The 19,757-nt window shown below is 46.2% G+C and overlaps 1 protein-coding gene across 4 annotated transcripts in view; it reads left to right on the plus strand.

The window, feature by feature from the left end:
- LOC136621721 (uncharacterized) overlaps positions 1-19,757 on the plus strand; it is a 50,309-nt gene that overhangs the window by 11,585 nt on the left and 18,967 nt on the right. Inside the window, exons 1-8 of one of the 4 annotated variants that reach the window (XM_066597398.1) lie at positions 2,595-2,979; positions 5,649-5,723; positions 9,638-9,679; positions 13,791-13,811; positions 15,233-15,253; positions 16,072-16,107; positions 17,143-17,187; positions 18,976-19,023. In XM_066597398.1, coding sequence (XP_066453495.1) covers positions 2,842-2,979; positions 5,649-5,723; positions 9,638-9,679; positions 13,791-13,811; positions 15,233-15,253; positions 16,072-16,107; positions 17,143-17,187; positions 18,976-19,023 — 426 coding nt within the window. In that variant the 5' untranslated portion in view covers positions 2,595-2,841. Of the gene's footprint in view, positions 1-1,535; positions 1,584-2,594; positions 2,980-4,345; positions 5,724-6,704; positions 8,271-9,637; positions 9,680-13,790; positions 13,812-15,232; positions 15,254-16,071; positions 16,108-17,142; positions 17,188-18,975; positions 19,024-19,757 lie in introns of those variants that run through there. The other 3 variants (XM_066597396.1, XM_066597394.1, XM_066597395.1) reach the window with 3 other exon arrangements.

A 19,757-nucleotide genomic window follows, 5' to 3' on the forward strand; every position in this document is an offset into this window, starting at 1 on the left:
TAGAAAACATTGCGTTTTTTTAACTGGCTTTTTTCTCTACTTTGACTTTTTTCTTGTGTCCATGGCTTTTTTATTTCAAAATCGCAGCATGCTTTGGGTGTGGAGTTTTTTCAAGTGTTTTACAATTAGATTCTCTAAAGAATAAAAATGTCAGAAAAAATGCATATGTAGCCAAAAAACACGACTCCAAGCAATGCAGATAGACAATGCAGCCAAATAAAATGCATGCAATTTTTCAGGCTTTTTTTTTTTTTTTTTTACAAATATCAAACACGTTTTATAATCTTCTGTTGAGGGAATGACGTAACCAGAATATTGAAATTAGCTGTCCACACTAAAGATGAGCGAGCACGCTCGGATAAAGCAGTTACACGAGCGAGCATCACTCTTCTCAAGTAACTGCTTACTGGTCCGAGCAGGCTCGTGGGGGGCGGCGGGGGAAGAGAAAGAGAGATATCTCTCACTCCCCCACCCGCTATCCCCCCCTCCCCCGATGCTGCTCGGACCAGTAAGCAGCTACTCGTGAAGAGCGATGCTCGCTCGAGTAACTGCTATATCCGAGCGTGCTCGCTCATCTTTAGTCCACACAGAGATTTTTTGTACGAAGTCTTCCAGTCCGAGGTAACCAGATTACATCAAATAATAAAAGAGGTTCTAGAAATGAATGAATGAATGACAGCAATTGTAGTTTTAAGTAAGCAAAAGTTTGTCACTTACGGCTCCTTCTCACGGCCGTATTTGCACGCTCAAAATTTGTGTGCGCAACACCGAGAATAGAACCCACTGATTCCAATGGGTTCACTTAGATTTCATTCTTTTGCGCGCACGGAAAAAAAGCAGCATGCTTTACTTTTGTGTGCATTTGTGCACCAAAGGTCCCCATAGTAGTCTATGGTGGAGGTGGGGTACAAATACGCATATAATATGCAAGCAGATGTGTGAAAAACAGCGCAATTCTATCTGGAACTCATTAGGCTAAATAGCCATTTGATAGATTTGTTCACATAAACATATTATTTTTGCGAATTTCGGTTCACAGAAAAAAATACAGCATGATCTACTTTTGCGCTCCATGTTCCCATAGAATTCTATTTGTGTTGCACAAATGTCTTCACAATACGCAAGGATATGTGCCGTACGCTGCACAATTCCGCTAGAAAAAGGACACATCTGGATCATTGGACTAAATAGCCATTTAAATTCGGGCGTATCTTTCTGCTGCGGGCAAATGAACATGCCCTGCAGGCGCTAGAAGCACAGTAAGTGCCAACATTTGTGCAGAAAAACCTACTTCATAGCACAAGTACGTTGTACTGTGACGGGCGCAATTGCGCATATGCTTGCGTGAAGCCGCCCTAAGGACCTAATCAGCTGACAAACAAACTGCCCTGTTTACATGCGGTGATAATCGGGTAAATGAAGGTTCAGATGAATATTCGTTCCCAATCATTGGCCCGTGTGAATATGAAGGGCCTTTAGCATGTTCATTTTACATTTGATGATAAGTACATTTTCTCTTCTGTCTCTTTCCATAGGATAGCCTTGGATTAGTGAGCAGTGTCAGGATCGTAGTATGCAGAGTAGTAAGTTCATTATTCGTTATGTTATTGTAATCTTTCTCTTTTGTTACACATCGTTTTCCTCGCTACATTTTGTAGGAATCTAATGTGATAGAAAAATGTGTAGAATCCAAGTAGTGATCCGACATATGAGCTAAATAACTTATTATAAACTAAAGGTCTGCCGGAGCCGGAAGCCCGCAGGGCGGTAGGAGGAAGGCAGCATGATAGGGTTAACGGGGAGGAGGGGGGTTAATTAGAGTAGAGGATGCCGGGAGGGGGCGGAGCTTAGGAAGAGGGGGTTAAATAGAGGGGTTAGGGCAGGGAAAGGCCATTACAGCGTCCAGAAGAAGAGGAAGAAAGAAGCTGAAGTTAGAAGAGCCCAGCGGACCGAAGACCCCAGCGGACCGAAGACCCCAGCGGACCGAAGACCCCAGCGGACCGAAGACCCCAGCGGACCGAAGAGCCCAGCAGTCCCAAAGAGCCCAGCAGACCTGAGGTGCCCGGCGGAGCTGAAGAGCGCGGCAGACGGCAGCGAGGCAGGGAGACTGAAGACCGGAGACCCGAGGTGCCGGAAAAGAAGCAGCGGAGGCAGTCCCAAAGAAGAAGAAAAGAAAAAGAAGAGCCCGAAGACCAGCCACTTACCGGGAGAAGATGGAGGCGATCCTCGAGAAGATCCGGGCGGAGGCAGAAGAAAGGGGGCTGGACTGGCTTGTCCAGCTCTCCGGTGAAGCCCTGGGAGCAGCGGCGGTATCCACGGCAGCGGCGGCAGAAGCAGGAGCAGCGGGAGCTCGAGCGGAGGCGGCGGGAGGTGCAGAGGCGGCTGCAGAGGTCCGGAGTCGGAGGACAGGTGCGGGGCCGGCGGCAGCAGCACCAGCGGGGCTGGCAAAAGAGCGGCCGCGGAGGGCGCGTGCACCAGAGAGACTGAGCCCCGAGCACGCTCCCTCACGCAGGCAGAGGCTGCGGAGTGCCTCTCCGGCCCCCCCCCCCCCCCGTAGTAGGCTCCCCTCGGCAACACCAACAGGCAGGGGGAGCAGGGCGGGGAGGACTCCCGCCAAAAGACGAGGTGCGGCGGGCAGCGCGAGGCCCCGTGCTGAGAGGGGGGCGGGGCCAAGCGCTGCACAGAAAGCAAAGAGCCTGGAAGGGGTCGGGGGCTGCTCACCCGGAGGTGCATCGGAGGGGGAGCAGCCCTGCAACAGTTCAAGTGACGGGCGGCCCGCGGTTTCTCGGGGTCCGGCGGCGGAGTCATCCGGAAGGCGTGCGACGGCGACAGAGGTGGCCTATGTTTCTTCGGCACCAAGAAGATCGGAGGCGGTTGCGGTCCCAGCGGAGCGGTCACAGCCCGGCGTTAGCAGAGTCCAGGAGGAACAGCGACAAGACTGGTCGGCGGCTGGTGGGTCCACAGCCCCTACGCAGCCAGGTGAGTCATGCTCTATGTCTGGTGTGTCCAGCAATGTTAGCCGCGTGGCGCATGCGGGGTCTAGTAGTGGGGTATTTGCGGGGGGTAGCGCTGCATTAACTAACGCGCTAGGGGTAGGCGGCGAAGCAGGTGCATTGCTGGGGGTGGTATTAGAATTGTTGAGGAGGCAGGGGGTAGGTTACGCTCCGTCGCCTGTCACAGCATGGAGCTCACCATGCAGTGCGTCGTCCAGCATTAGGGACGGACCGGGAGGACTGTTTGCTGGTGGGACTGGGGTAGGACAGGCGGTTGGGGTGTTACAATCTGCCCCGCTGGTAGGACAGATGTCCACGAGCGGGTTACAGACGGGGGCACAATCCACTGGGGAAATCTCTCAAGTGGGGGGTGCAGCAGGTACGTTGGAGTCAGGGGGGTCGGCCGGGGTGGCAGTAGCGGTCCAGACAGAAAAGGACGGGGAGGGGGTGCGGCTAGACGATAAGGCAAAAGGCGAGGTCTACGTCTGCTTTGAGGGCCCGTTGGGGGCCCACCTAAAAAAAGAGGTGAGGGAAAAGATTTGGAGGGACGAATATGTCGAGATATTCTCCCTCCTACCCTTGGAAAAATTTAATTTAGACAAGGGAAAGCGGACTGAGTTTAAAAAAGAGGAGGAGGAGAAGCGTAGGTGGCGCCTTATACCCCAGACGTTCGCGAACTGGCTGCAGGCGTTTGCCATTCTAGCGAGCGTAATCGGAGAAAAAGCGCCGGACAATTGCTCCGGCCTTTTCTGTTACATGGACTCCATTGGTGAGGCCTATCGAGTGTATGGGGGACAGACCTGGCTGCGCTATGATGAGCAGTTCAGGCAGCGTAAGGCAGTGCGCCCATCGATCAGATGGGATCACAAAGATATAGGTCTATGGTTGAGAGTAATGGCCCCCGCGCGGTTCGGTCAGCCCTTTCAGGGCAGTGCCGGGTCCTTCAGCTCGGCCTCTAGTTCAGCCGGGGGGCAGGGTGGTTCAGCAGGGGGGAGTAGGACCAGGTACTGCTGGCAGTACAACGAGGGTCAGTGCAAGTTCGGAGCAACATGCAAGTTCCGTCATGCCTGCTCTCACTGCGGCGCGGGGTCTCACGGGGCTGCCAGATGTTTCAAGAAAGGAAAGGGAAAAGGTCCAGGGGGTTTTACGAAAAGGGATGACCCCAGTGATTCTGGAAGAGATGGTACCGTACCTAAGTAGGTACCCGGATAGAGAGAAGGCAGAGTTACTGTTTAAGGGTTTTAGGGATGGTTTTCACATCCCGCTCCGGTTCATGGGGTCCCCTTTTCGTTAAAAAATTTACGTTCGGCGTTAGAATATCCGGAAGTGGTGACGGAGAAGCTAATGAAAGAGGTTAGCTTAGGGCGCATGGCGGGGCCGTTTGAAGAGCCACCCGTGCAAGACTTTGTGGTGTCACCTTTGGGAGTGGTACCGAAGAAGGAGCCGAATAAATTTCGGCTTATTCACCACTTATCGTACCCAAGGGGGGCGTCTGTAAACGACGGAATAGACCCCGAGCTATGCTCGGTGGTGTATACATCGTTTGATGCGGCGCTTCATTGGGTTCGGAACTATGGAAGGGGGGCATTGATGGCAAAGGCTGACATAGAGTCAGCCTTTCGCTTGCTGCCAGTAACACAAGAAAGTGTGAGGTTGTTGGGGTGTTTTTGGGCAGGGAGTTATTTTGCGGATCGTTGTTTGCCCATGGGATGCTCAATCTCATGTGCATACTTCGAAGCGTTTAGTTCGTTTTTAGAGTGGGTGGTGAAGGACACGGCGGCAGTGCAGTCGGTCATTCATTACCTGGATGATTTTCTGTGCGTAGGGCCCGGGGGTTCGCCAGTTTGTGCGAACTTACTGGGAACCTTGCAATGGGTGGCCAAACGGTTCGGGGTGCCTCTGGCACCGGAAAAGACGGAGGGGCCCACAACTTGTTTAAGTTTTTTGGGCATCACCATTGACTCTGAGGCAATGGAGTGCCGATTACCAGAAGAAAAATTAAGAAACTTGCAGGAGGAATTAGGTGCGGCGCGGGTGGCGAAGAAAATCACGCTCAAAGGGCTGCAGTCACTGCTGGGCAAGCTGAATTTTGCCTGCAGGATCATGCCCATGGGCCGGGTTTTCAGTAGACGGTTGGCGGCGGCAACAGCAGGGATTCGGGCCCCTCATCACTTTATCCGTTTGGGAGTTAGTCACAAGGCGGACCTGGCAGTCTGGTCCGCCTTTTTAGAGAAGTACAATGGCAGGTCGGTAATTATGGGGGAGGTCAGTAGCAACGTGGACTGGGAGCTCTATACAGATGCAGCAGGGAGCGCAGGCTTTGGGGCCTATTTTCAAGGTAGATGGTGTGCGGGGGAATGGCCGGAGCAGTGGAAGCAAGAAGGCTTAGTTCGGAACTTAGTACTATTGGAATTATTTCCAATAGTAGTGGCTATCACACTGTGGGGTAACCACTTCCGGGATAGAAAAGTGAGATTCCACTGTGACAATATGGGGGTGGTGCAGGTGATTAACAACCTCTCTGCGTCATCCCCCCCGGTGGTTAACCTGCTGCGTCAGTTGGTGCTAGAGGCCTTGTCATTAAACATGTGGGTAGTAGCGGTACACGTTCCAGGTGTCGAGAACTCAATTGCGGATGCTCTCTCTCGCTTTCAGTGGGAGCGGTTCCGGACACTGGCGCCGGGTGCGGAGAAGGAGGGGAGGAAGTGCCCGTCTCGAATCTGGAACGTGGTAAGCGAGCAGTGGGGGGCCTGATAGAACGGTCACTGGCTCGGCGGACTAGGGCAGCATATTGCGCAGTGTGGAGCGAGTGGGAAGAATGGTTGAGGCAGCATGGAGGGGAGCGTTCAGAGGAGGATAGAGTGGGCTTACTGTTGAGTTGGTTGGGAGAGAGTGCAGATTTGGGTCGGTCAGTGGCAAAAGTGAACCAGTTTATGGCAGGGGTGGCTTTTGGGTTTAAAATACGGGGGGTGGAGGACGCGACAAAAAATTTTTTGGTAAAACAGGCGCTGAAGGGTCTGAGGAGAGGGAAGGGGAGACAGGACACTAGGCGACCGGTATCATTTGATGTTTTGGAGAAATTAGGGGAGGCGGTTGATGTTGTTTGCGGAAAAGAGTTCGAGCGGCGGTTGTTTAGGGCGGCTTTTTCATTTGCATTTTTCGGGGCCCTACGGGTAAGCGAATTGGTGTCACCTAGCAAGACCGTGGGGGGCGGCCTGCAGGCGGAGGATGTGCGGTTGGTAGACGGGAGGTTGGACTTGCTTATCCGTCGGTCCAAGACGGATCAGCAAGGACGGGGGCAGGTGATCCGGTTGGGTGAGGTGCCGGGGGCCAGTATGTGCCCTCTGAGTGCTTGGGAGCAGTATAGCAAAGGGTTAAATTTTCGCACGGGCCCATTTTTGCGGCATGAGAACGGGCAGTTTCTATCGCGCTTTCAGTTTATAGCGGTGTTCAAGAAGGCCTTGGAGGTGGCGGGTTTTAATAATACACAGTTCGGGTCTCACTCATTTCGGGTGGGGGCGGCGACGGAAGCGTCAGTAAGAGGTATGGGGGAGGAGGCAGTGAAGAGGATAGGTCGGTGGGAGTCAGGGCGTTTTAAATCATACGTGCGACCCCACCTGCTTTAAAATTCAAGGCGGGGTCGTCTGGAGGGTGGGGGGGGGGTCATAATGGCGGTTTGCTAATATAGTATTGTTGCTGTTTATTTTACAGATGGTCGTCCAGCATTAGTTTGGATCTTGGGAGACTCCTATGTTTTTTGGGGAGCAGAGAGAGCAGGGGTACGGCCGAATGGGAGGCAGCTACGGTTTCAGAAGAGTGAGGCGATAGTGAGATGGATGGGGATTAGAGGGATGACTTGGGGCAGCGTATTGGAGGAAGTTGAAAGGAGGGTTAGGTGGGATAGGGCGCCGGAGGTTTTGGTCATACACGCGGGAGGAAACGATTTGGGAAAAAGGAGGTTTAGGGACCTATCAAGGGACATAAGGTATGACTGTCTTAGACTGCAAGCGTCATACCCGGGGACGGTCGTAGTGTGGTCCGAAATCGTGCCTAGGAAAGTTTGGAGGGGGGCGCAGTCGGAGAAGGGCCTGAACAGAGCAAGAGTGAAGCTCAACAGGGAAGTGTCGCGGTTCCTGGGCAGCAAAGGGGGGGTAGCAGCGCGACATATAGACCTGGAGAAAGGGGTCGGCAATTACTGGAGGTCAGACGGCGTCCACTTAAATGACATCGGCATTGACCTATGGACGGAAGGATTACAGGAGGGCATTGAGCGGGCGCTATTGGTGTGGGGGGCGGCGCAGGCTCAAGGTGGTCGAGCCTCACTTGCTGTGGCAGGGGAGGGGGAGGGGCCCTTGGAGCCCGTGTAGAAGGTTAGTGGGGGAAGGCAGGGGCTACATAGCCCCTTCCCCCCTTTTTTGTATTTGGTCAATCGTGGCCTGTCGCCTCCTGGGTTACAGGGCGGAGCCCTGATAGTCGGTGGGAGAGGCTAGCCAGGGGTGGCTAGCCGGCCTCGGGGTCGGGAAGAAACGGCGGCCGGAGGTTAATGGGGAGTTTGCTTGGGCTCCCGAGTCTGCCACCGGCGGCGGGAGGAAGAAGGTTTTGGAAATAGCGTCGCCTGAGTCAGCCAAGTTGCGGCTGGTGACCGGGACAGCTATTTCCTTTGTTGGTTTGAGGCGACAGGATATTTTTAGAAGTAGGAGGGGCTCCAAGGTCCTCTTCGCAGGTTTTCCATTAGGGAATGTTTATAATGGTTAGGAGGTTATAATGGTGTATGATATATTTGAAAGGAAATGCGTTTAAAAATTTTATGTTAATGTTGTTTGTTTTAATAAATTGGCTGCTGTGGCCAAATTTTATCCAACAGATGGTGTCGGTGGTCTGTTCGGGTAATGGTAGGTGGGGAGGGGGATTTAAAGGGGTAGGTCATAGCAGCATACGACTCCGTTATACCCGGGTCATGTACAGTATTCTGAAGAGTTCCATCAAGTCCTGCGGGTCTCGCTGATTAGTGAACCCACTACTAGTGAATTGCTTATTCCATACAAGTTACAATTCTCCGCTCTTCATCTCAACATTCTTGTATAAGGTAATTTCTAACAAGTAAGAGGTTCTCCAGTGAAACCCGGCTGGTTTAGTAGCAGGAGGGGTCCCCTTGCTCTGCTATTACTACAGTAGATACCATGCATCACTAATTCCTACAGGGGGCATAGATATGGCATCTTCTAGTAAGCAGCACTAGCTCCACCATGGTTTGCCTCTTACCACTTCACCATTAGATTTTGGGTGTTTTTTTTAATTAACAGTAAGTAATTATATAATACAAGTTGCCCAAAAAATGGCCGCTGTTCATCAGTCAGTAAGTTTTATTTGGAGAAGCTAATTTAATTTCTATATTACAAGTAATTAAAATGTACGCTCACTTTTAGCTCATGCAATTAAAAATACACAATTGCATAATAATGGAGTCCTTTCCCAAATTTGAGCTAAGGTAAGGGTGGACGCATCTGCACATCGCAACTGTGTTAATAAAGTGAATACAGTCAGTGCCAGATTACCAGCTGGCAGAGTAGGCCCCGTCCTGTGCGCCCCGTGCTTTTTAAAGGCCCCGCAATAATGGATCAAAATAATACTGATTTGATCTTGGAAGAAAATTTATTTCCAAAAGATAGAAAAAATGAATCAACTGAAAGAAAGTAAACAAAAAATTTACATTAAAAACTCGAAGTTGTTATTGGGTACATTCCATTAATATGGTATTTTCTCTATAAAGTACGTAAACCACGGGCATCAGGTTCACATTACAGTTTGTCTCTTAAAAGCTCATCTTATGTCAGTTTGTAAAACATTTCAGTGCGACCTCCGTACGTGTAATGTACAGCAGTAATAGTCATCTCCATGTAGCGGCCGAAGTGTAGCGCACACTGCTCAGTACAATGTTCTCCCACACATATAACCATATAACAAAATATACACTATAAGGCCTTAGTCAGACGGGCGTTTTTTCGCGCGATTTGCGCATGCGATTCGCGCATATATAGAACCAATGGTTTGCTATGGTATCGGTCACATGTCCGCTTTTTATGCGGATATGCGATAAATTATAGGACACGATGATTCGCAGATCGCACCTATCTGCGTTCGGCGTTTTATGTGCGCACCAAAATCATTTTTTTCGCCGGTCAGTCTAAGTTTCATGCGCATTTTGATGCGCACGGCGATTTTTCTCCGGTCAGACGGGTGTTTTGCTGCGACGATTAACGCGGCTAGGTGCAGATTTTTCCCACGATTTTTCACCGCCGGTCACGCGATTTGCGCATGCGCATGCAACATGCGATGCGCGAAAAAACGCCCGTCTGACTAAGGCCAAACAATATAATAACATAATATGCTAAATTGTTTAATACGATTAATTGTTAATGTTTGCTTTGTGTAAGAAAATTGGTTTATTAAAATTGTTGCTTGGGAAAATTAAAAACATTTTAGGGGATAATATACAGGTATGGGGGGGGGGGGGCAGATTCCAACTGCCCAGGAGACTCCACCTGGTTAAATCCGGCACTGAATGTAGTGAACGTAGACTTTAAACGTGGACTCTTCTTTTATTATCCAGAAACCCTTCTAATGTATTTCTTTTGGTTTTACAGCTAAGAAGAGTTCCAGTTGTACAGTGTGTGGAAAACCTTTTGGTAAGAACGTATCCTTCAGTACTATTACTGTAGCTATATGACTGATTTCCACTAGTAAATGATTACATTTAACAATGTGGCGCACATCCAACCATCTTCTACGCGGTGCTGCGGCCGAGAAGATGAAGCTTATCAGCTTTGTTGACCACAGAGTTTAAAGGGGTTTTCCGAGTTTATTTAAAACATTCACAGAAGGGTGAAAAGTGGGTAAAATTAAAAAACAAACTATCCTCCTCACAAATATCTGCCCGCTCCAGCACCGCTGTTCCAGTGTCGGATGTTTCTGCAGCAATCACATGGCTTTCATCATTGCAGACTGTTACAAGTCACTCACGGTCCTCAGAAGTCGTGTATCACTCAACACATATGTGACACTGAGACAAGTGATTGACTGCGATAGTCATGTGTACAATAACATATGACTGCCGCAAGAACGGCCGGCACCAGACCAGTCTGGATGAAGTGGTGCTGCTGGATCAGGGGGACCTTTGAGAGGTGAATACCGTTTCTATGTTTTATCTCCTTTTTGACCCCTGTGAACTTTTTAATAATCTCAGAAAATCCCTTTAAGAATGTGCCAGCATTGTAACATCAGCAGTCACCATCTCTTATGTAAGCAGAACCCTAGAATAAAAAAACAAATTCTGATCAAACTGAGGGCTTAGTCACACGGGCGCCGATGCACCCGTGTGACTGAGCCCTTACTACACAAGAAGACGGCCGCACTTCAGGATGGACGACTCCCCGCAGCCCCGAAGAAAGAACACAATGGAGCCGATCACATGTTCTTTCTTCCGGCGGTGCGAAGATTCGCCCACATCAGCAGTGCGGCCATCTTTTAATGCAGTAACACGGGTGCCGATGTGTCCATGTGACTAAGCCCTAAGTAAAGCAGTCTAAATTCTTCATTTAGTCATCCTATCACTAGCAACATGTAAAAAGGGCATCTATTAACCGTTATATTGACCTTTAAATTCCTATTCGTATGGGACCCTAAGCTTGATCATTAAAAAGTATTGCGTGTAAAAATCTAGATGGCGTGTAAAAATAAGCATGACACTTGTATGTTCACATTTGGCTCATACTGAATCAATTTTTCTTGTTACATCCATGCTTTGGGCGGCTTCACACGAACGTATGTGAAAATGCACACGCTTCAGCGCAATGTATTTGTGCTATGAACAAGGGTGATTTGCACACGTGTTTGCACGATGTACTGTACTTTTTTGCACCCGCAGAGCCTGTTCTGTGCACAACACCCCCTACCCTGATTTAAAAGGCTATCCAGCCTGAGGAGATCCAGATGTGTTCTTTTTTTCATGGAATTGTGCTGCGTATTGTGTATTTGAGCCCCCCCCCCCCCCCCCCTAGACTTTTATGGGGCCTTTTGGTGCGCAAATATGCAGAGAAGAGAACCCATTGATGTCAATAGGTTAGTTTACACTCTCAAGTGTTTTGCATGCAAAAGAAAAAAAACGCAGCATGCTCTATTTTTATAAGCATTTGCGCACCAAGCGTCCCTATAGAAGTCAATGGGGGTACACAAATGGGCGTGCAATATGCAAGGGAATGCATGAAACAATGCATAATTCCACTGGAAAACACCACATCTGGACCTCTTTAGATGAATTAGCCATTTAAATCAGGCGTGGTTCTGTCCCACACGCAAAAAAACATACCTTGTGCGTGGAAAAAAGTACAGTGGGGTACACAGACATGTGCGCAAAAAAAGATTAGTTCTTGGTGTAAATACATTGCGCTGAGGCATGCGTAAATGTGCATACGGCCGTGTGAAGCCGCCATAATGATAAGCATCATAAACGAAGAAGGCTGCGCACATATTCCCGTTCAGCTCTATGGGAGGTCACTGCTTGCTGTGGATGTTCTGGCTTCACCAAGGGACTCTGTGGCAACAGGAGACTGGATGAGTATGAAAAGCGTCTCCCTGGACTCCACGCCACCTAAACTATAAGCACCATGACTCAGTTTATGGTCCAATAGTGTGTGACAGGTTGCCTTTAATTCCCCCATACATATTAAGGAAAAGTCATCGGAACATGCTGATTTAGGGCTTATTAAGACGGGCATTTTTTCGCGCGATTTGCGCATGCGCATGCGTCTGGCGATTTTATAAAACCATGGCTTTGCAATGGTATCGGACACATGAGCGCTTTTTATGTGCTCATCCGATAAATTACAGAACAGAAATCGCAGATCGCACCTATCTGCGATTCCTGTTCTCTTCTCTATATGCGCTCAATGGGGCCGGCGGCAGCAGCGCCGACCCCATTGAGAACATATAGAAGACAAATCATTCTTCTCTGCCACAGCTGTAACAGCTGTGGCAGAGAAGAACGATGTTTGCCCATTGAATTCAATGGAGCCGGCAATACAGCCGGCTCCATTGAAAGCAATGGGCTGCCGGCGTGCGCGGGATGAATTGTCGGGAAGGGCTTAAATATATAAGCCCTTCCCTGCAATTCATCCAGAAATGTGTTAAAATAAAAAAAAAAATTATACTCACCTTTCCGCTGCAGCCGGAGTACTGAATGACAGCTGAGAGCTGCCCCTGATTGGTCCCGCTGAGCCAATGAGAGGCAGCAGTCACTCACCCATTCATGAATTCATGAATGGGTGTGTGAGTGAGAGCTGCCTCTGATTGGTCAGGCTGTGACCAATCAGAGGCAGCTCATTCAGCAGGCAGGGATTTTAAAGCCCCGCCGGCTGAAAAGTACAAAGAAGCAGTTCAGGAGAAGTGCCGGCGGCCGCGGCAGAACTCCGGCTGCAGCGGAAAGGTGAGTATACATTTTTTTTTTATTTTAACACATTTCTGGATAAATTGCAGGGAAGGGCTTATATATTTAAGCCCTTCCCGACAATTCATCCCGCGCTCGCCCGCAGCGTATTGCTTTCAATGGAGCCGGCTGTATTGCCGGTTCCATTGAATTCAATGCGCTGGACAGCTCTGGCCCGATTCTAATGAAACGCGGCTAGGAGCAGATTTTTCGGGCGATTTTTGGGCCCCGGTCACGCGATTTGCGGATGCGCATGCGTCATGCGATCCGCAAATCGCGGGAAAAAACACCCGTGTGACTAAGGCCTTATACAGGACAATGCAGCTGTCATATATGTATGAGGACGATGGCAGAAAGTAGAATCAGGTACATTGAATTTCAACGCCTAATCCATTTGTTCTTTCTAGAGATAACCTTCCCGATTCCTACTGACTGTGTGCAAGCGACTTTAGAGCTCATGTCCATGGGCGGATTTGATTTGTGGAACCCGCGCAGAAGATCCACAATTCAAGCTGCCCATTGGGAAACATGGGCGTCCGCACCTGAATTAGAGCATGCGGATTTGTTTTCCAGATCTTTGGGTGCGGAAAAAAGAAATCACAGCGTGCTCCATTTTCAGTGTGGTTGTTCGCACATATGGCTTCCCTTGAAGTCAATGAAAGCTGTCCGATCTGCAGGAAAGCAGGAAAAAAAGACAAACTGTACTGCGCATGTGCGACGGTCGGTGCTTCCGCACACATCCGCAGTACAGACCCGGACAGGTACGCAGGGTGGCTGGCCGTGGACAGGTTCGGATTCTGCTGAGAGCTACCGCATGTGGAATCCGACCCACCCGTGGACATGAGGCCTAAGGTTAGGTGCACACAGCCATAACGGAGATACTTGTTCGTTCACTCTAAAATATACGCTGACAGCACACATTTATGTGCATTGCACGTGCCATTTCTCATCCATGAAACAGTTAGGAAGGAATTGGACATTTCTCACGCAGACCTTGAGTGAAAGAAGATAGATAACTGCAGCTCAAGTTTTCAATTATTGAATTAGATCAGGTTTGACAAAAAGTACAAAAACTAACATACCGAGTAAAATGAAATTAGTATAACTCGGCCCTGACTCTTCTACTATGTCCTGTCTGGAACATATTTCTATAGAACTTTGATTTGAACATTTCAGTTTGTAAAATGGATAAATATTATACAGAGAAACCTAGAAGATAAATCTGATGATCCTGAGATTTCTTATGACTGAGCGCAGGTAGGGCAATTCTCGCATTGGTCATCTGTTAACTCATCTACCTTTTTATGTACTTTTAGGATGTAGACAAGACTGTAAAGGTAAGTAATCACTTTTATAGTTTTCCACTTGCATTTATGTGGTGAATGTTAGCACAGTCAGACACTGAATGAAATTCTTCTTATGTTCTGCATTTGACCAGTTAGGTTAGGCTGTATATTTATTATCGGCTGGGATAAAAGCCCAGAGCCATGCGCCATAAATTTACCAAGCACAGTAAATTTATGGTGCATAGTTCTGGGCTTTTATCCCAGCCGATAATAAATATACAGCTGGGGATTAAAGCCCCTGCTTCTGCAATCAATCAGAAGCAGGTGGGGTTGTCAGCTGTTAGTCACAGCCGAGAACCCAAAGGAGAAGGCAGAAGTGATTTTTAACCCCTTCTGCCTTCTCCTTTTGCTACTACACAGCGCTCAATGAGTGCTCTGTACTAAGAAGTGAAAGTAGAAGTATAACTTCCCCTTTGTGAGCTGGCGGTCACGTGAACACCAGAATCCTCTGGCACAGCAGAGCTGCTGGGTCCCAGCAGACCCTGATCAGCTCTGTTAGTGACTATTGTCACTACAGGAGGATGTTTTTCCCTGTATCTGGGGCTCTTATGGATACCCCAGCTACAGTGGAAAAGTGTCAAACTAAAAAAAAACAAGAAACACAAGAATGTCCCCCTGAGGTCTTATATGGCATCTTAAGGGACATAGAAAGTAAAAAAAAATGATATAAATAAGTTAAAAAAATTACAGAATAAAATTATATATAATATATAAAAGAATATAACCCAAAACCAACGCCAAGCAAAACCGTTGCCGTATGCGACTGTTGTCAAAAACAAAATAAGAAACCCATTTCCATACTTTACTTAAATATACACATACTAATTAAAAAAATAACTATAAATGTTAAAGATTTTTTTTAAACTTTTCATCCGCAATAAAACTAAAAAAAGGGGGGAAAAAAGTCAGGGAAAAATATATTTTTTAAAAATAGCCTTAAATATCTCAGGAAAAAAATGCAGCAAAAATAATTTTGGTATCTGAAGGAAAAAAATAGAGCAGTTAAACCACCACATTAAAGCAGCCTGGTCCTTAAGGGGTTAATGGTAAGCAAAAAATGTATGCTTTGGATCAAGTAAAGAGAATCTGATCAAAAACAAATAAGATTGAAAACTTGATCTGAAATAATCTATTATTGAATTAGATCAGTTGGATGAAAAGTACAAAAACTAACATACCAAGCAGAATGAAATCAGTATAACCCGGCCCTGACTCTTCTCCTATGTCCTGTCTGGAACATATTTGTATAGAACATTGATTTGAACATTTCAGTTTGTAAAATGGATAAATATTATACAAAGAAATCTAGAAGATAAATCTGATGATCCTGAGATTTCTTATGACTGAGCGCAGGTAGGACAATCCTCGCATTGGGCATCTGTTATCTCATCTACCTTTTTATGTACTTTTAGGGTGTAACCAACCTTGTAGGGGTAAGTATTCACTTTTATAGTTTTCCACTTGCATTTAATGTGCTGAATGTTAGCACAGTCAGCCGCTGAATGAAATTCTTCTAATGTTCTGCACTTGACCAGTTAGGCTAGAATTTCAAGATCACAACACAATCACTAGGTTTTTCCAATCTTCAGATAGGGACTTAGAAGAACATGTTAAACATTTTTTTCCAATCTTTCATGAGGATTTTAAACTCATCAACCGCTTTATGTACCAGTGGAGATCTTCTAATAACACAAATCCGGGTTTGATAAGGTTTCCTCATATAACTTAGGCTCCTCTCACACAGAGTCTTCACCTAGACCTCTCCTCTACATCTTGGCTCTTCATTTTATATGTAGCAAATTGTATAGAGGCAGAAACTGGGATGGAACCACAGGGTTTACCATGTGAGTCGGAGATGACTTTGATCTTCATTTCAATAGTTTTCCATCCTTCTTAATCTTTTCAGCTAGATAGAAAAGCATCATGGAGATAGACGATGGAACAGCCAGATGGAGAGGGGAGGGTGGACCTGAAAATGCTACATGGAACTTATATACTTGTTATAGAAACAATAATTCTGTTATTAAAATATAAAGTGGTCAATTTATTGAAAGTTGACTTATAGTTATGGTCATGACTGGTATTTGGTAAGACATATCTGATTGTTTCTGCTTGTTACTGGATCAGAGAAGGCAACAGTAAAACTCAGCAACAGGCCAATTAGATGAACAATAAACCTGCACTGCATTTATATCAAAATACTTTGCTGATTTTTAGGCTAATTGACTAATTTTTGAATTATTTTTTTCAGTCCATACTAAACCCATTAACGGAGCTTAAATGTGCGGTAAAGTACAAAATATTTTCTTTATGTTGCTAAATTGGTTAGTTGAAAATTATAAGTAACCCCTTAAGCATACATCACCTTCCTATAAATATGAACTCTATAGTCTATATCTACAAAGCAAGTTCTGCCTGTAGATTTTCAGCGCAAGAAAGTTGTCCTCCTGTAAACTGTGTTCAATAGACCTTTGGTCTGGGGGATGGGAGGGTACGGTTTTGCCTTGTGCAGAGCACCAAGATGGCATAAGGAGACTTCTAGGCCATGCAATGCTTCCTGAGCTAAAAGGTATGCAAGTAGGAGATAGAGAATTGCCACCATAGCTTCACTTGTTAGAAGGTAGCTACAATATAAGTCAAAAACTGACATTTTAACAAGCTTGCCATGTTGCAAGGCCTGCAAAAATGTTGAATATTGATTTACAAGGCAGCTACCTTACACTAAGGCGACATTTTTCCTTCTCCCGCTGCATACAATAGATCTTAGTGACACCCACCTCAAATTCAGTCAAAGGCTGAAGTGTATTTGGGAATGAAAGTATCATTTTAGCACTAATCTGTACCTATTGTACGTTTTATTCTCCAAGAGAAGTGACAGAGGGGGCCGACTAGTTCTGTTACTTTGTGATAATAATAGCGGTAGTTATCTGCAGTATAACTGACATACAGACACTCAGGACTAATGTATGTTAGCTGGTCAGACATCAGGGGAGAAAAAAAGAACAAGAGAATGTATGCAAAGTATCATTCAGACGTCTATACAGTGTGTTAAAGTCACCCTGTATACACATTAGTTCACACTGTACTTCCCTGTTGTTTTTGAAGCGAAGTAAGGTTAAAGAGGAAAAATAAAGCATAACCTAAGGGGTCACAAATGACCTACGTAACAAATAAGTTTTGGGTCCCCCATTAATGCCTGGGAAACACTAAATTTAGACTAGAAGCCCGACAGTTGACACAGACATACACAGGGGGAAATTACTGTCCATCTAGAGAGGAAAGTCGTTACATTCATTTAATGCAATGCATTTTGTTGTTACAGTCTCTGAATCCACAATCGACTCTGGATGACATCATGAAACCTTTGGTAAGATTTATATACATATATTTCTCCAGTATTGTTTATATGTGCCATGAAATTAGCAAAATGAGTTCCTATTTATACAGTTTAGTCTCACATGAACATCACGTTGCTTGAGGCGGCTTCACATGAATGTTTCATCAGCATTCCATCCATATGTTTCTATCTGTAACCAGGAGCTGATGTTAGTCCTTGAGTCTAATTACACGGATGTATAAAAGCTGCACATATTTTATAAATGCAGAAGGCGTTCTGTTCATCTTGTTTGCACGTAATAAATGTCCATTGAAGTCTATGGAGAATGCTTAGAGGGATTCTGTCATCAGATTCATGCTGCCCAAACCACAAGCAGTATTAACCGGAGGCAGGGATGCCCGTCACCCTATGGGTGTTTTAAAAGCACTTTGAAGTTTCACTCAGAAGCTGAGCTCTAAGTCATGGGGACGGGCCGTGCCAGCCTCTCCCTGCCCGCTGCATTAAGACTGAGTTATCTCCCTAATCATGCAGGGAGAGAGCTGTCAGTCTTCATTCAGCTGGGGGGAGAAAGTGTCACAGCCGGCGCCCGTGACTCGGAGCTCAACTCTCTGTCAAATTTCTGAAATGCCATAGTGTTTCAGAATGAAACACTCCCAGGGGCAATAGGCATCCCTGCCTTGGGTTCATGCTGACCAAGGTTCATTCAATGCTATTATTTTCTATTGGGCAAAAACTGCTAGAAATAATAATGAAAGCAGACACTGATGCAATACTCATGGAATACTGAGAAAATATCAATGCATCCTTTTCAACATCCATCTGCATTGTGGGTCTGTATTAGGCCACATGGCACTATATGGGCTAGTATTTTGTATACAGTATTTGTAAGCCAAAACTATAGTACGAGCGCATCCAAAAGGGGGAAGACACAAAAACCTCACTATTGTACTTGATATCTGCTAATGTGCGACTCCTGCTTTGGCTTACAAATACAGATATACATGCCTTTATCTTTCTTTATTGGAGGGGGGTTTCCGAACCCCATGAGTTCTGTGTAGGCTTCCGTTGCAGGCATTTACAAATACACTTGTGAAATTAGCCTGAGGGCTTGTTCAGACTAGCGTAGTTTTTGCGCAATGTAGGTGTGTGAAGAAAGCGCACCTATACTGTGCTAAAAATCGTGTGAAGGGGCAGCAGCTCCAGGAGAAGAGAGATCAGAACCCCGCAGGGCTTAGGGATTTCCTCATAGCAGGGGAAGGGAGAGCGGAGCTACAGGGGATTAAGGATGCATTCACACAAGCGTGTGCATATGCGTACATAGGTGCACACAAAACCGCGCACCCATGTATGTGCACAAACAAGCGTGAATGCAGATTTGTGCCCATTGCCTTCAAAGGGTCGGTGGCTGCTGCTGGCAGCACCATCGAAAGCGATGGGCTGCCCGCAACCCCTGCAGTGATTTTCAGGGAAGGGCTTGAAATATAAGCCCTTCCCTGAAAATCATTCACACAATGTGATAAAAATAAAAAAATATATACTCACCTCTCCTCAGCTGCCAGGGGGCTCAGACACGACCAGCCTGTCTTCTCCGTGCACTGCTCTGAAGCTATTTCAGTAGGAGAGGATTTAAAATCCCCGCCTGCTGAAAGGGCTGTATCTGATTGACTGAGCACTCAGCCAGTCACAGGCAGCACTCAGCCCCGCATTGAATGACAGCCAATCACAGGCAGCGCTTGGCCAATCCATTGAATTCAATGAATTCCTGAACGAGGCCTTAATGTAAGCTTTACTAAAATCTGGGTTTTATTTATTTTTAAGGATCAGCTGTGTCCTGGCTTGGGCCAAACTCTAATTACAGTGAAACAGGTAAGATACTGTCTGTAATTTATATATATATATATATATATATATATATATATATAATATATATATTATAATTTTTTTCCTTGCTATTTCAACTATATACCTACTTGTAGCTTGATGCTCCTTGAGACCCAGTACAAGTTTGATACTATAGCCGCCTCTATTGTCATCTGTTACTGATTCTTATTCATGTTTTTGCATATTTATGTCTTCTCAAGGTTTTGAGAATATGTGATGGAAAAGTAGCTGGGCGAGTTAACACACCTTAACATCATTTTTTTCTATTGTTTTAACTGTGGTAGTGCGAGCTGCTTCATTTTGCTTATTTTCTAGGTAATAATTAACCAGTGATTGCCAACAGCCAACTTTCTTTAGGCCGCCTGCACATGGGCGGGTCGGACCCCGCATGCGTCAAAACAAGACGCACCGAAAGATGGCGGAATTTCATTTTTTTCCATTTTTCTCCACTAAGAATGTATTAAATGTTTTTCGGTACATTATATGGTACATTAAATAGCACCTTTGAAAAATACAACTCGTCCCACAAAAAACAAGCCCTCATACAGCTATGTCGATGGATAAATAAAAGTTTAGTTTTTTTTAAATGGGAGAGAAAAAAACATTTAAAAAACTTGGTCACTAAGGAGTTAAATCGATTTTTAAAATGTATGGTGATTTTTTTTTTAGTAATTTTCCATGTCACTATGTATATTTATCAAAATCCTAATATTTTGCAG

The sequence above is a fragment of the Eleutherodactylus coqui genome, chromosome 3 (genome assembly GCF_035609145.1).
Source record: "Eleutherodactylus coqui strain aEleCoq1 chromosome 3, aEleCoq1.hap1, whole genome shotgun sequence".
Classification (NCBI taxonomy): domain Eukaryota; kingdom Metazoa; phylum Chordata; class Amphibia; order Anura; family Eleutherodactylidae; genus Eleutherodactylus; species Eleutherodactylus coqui.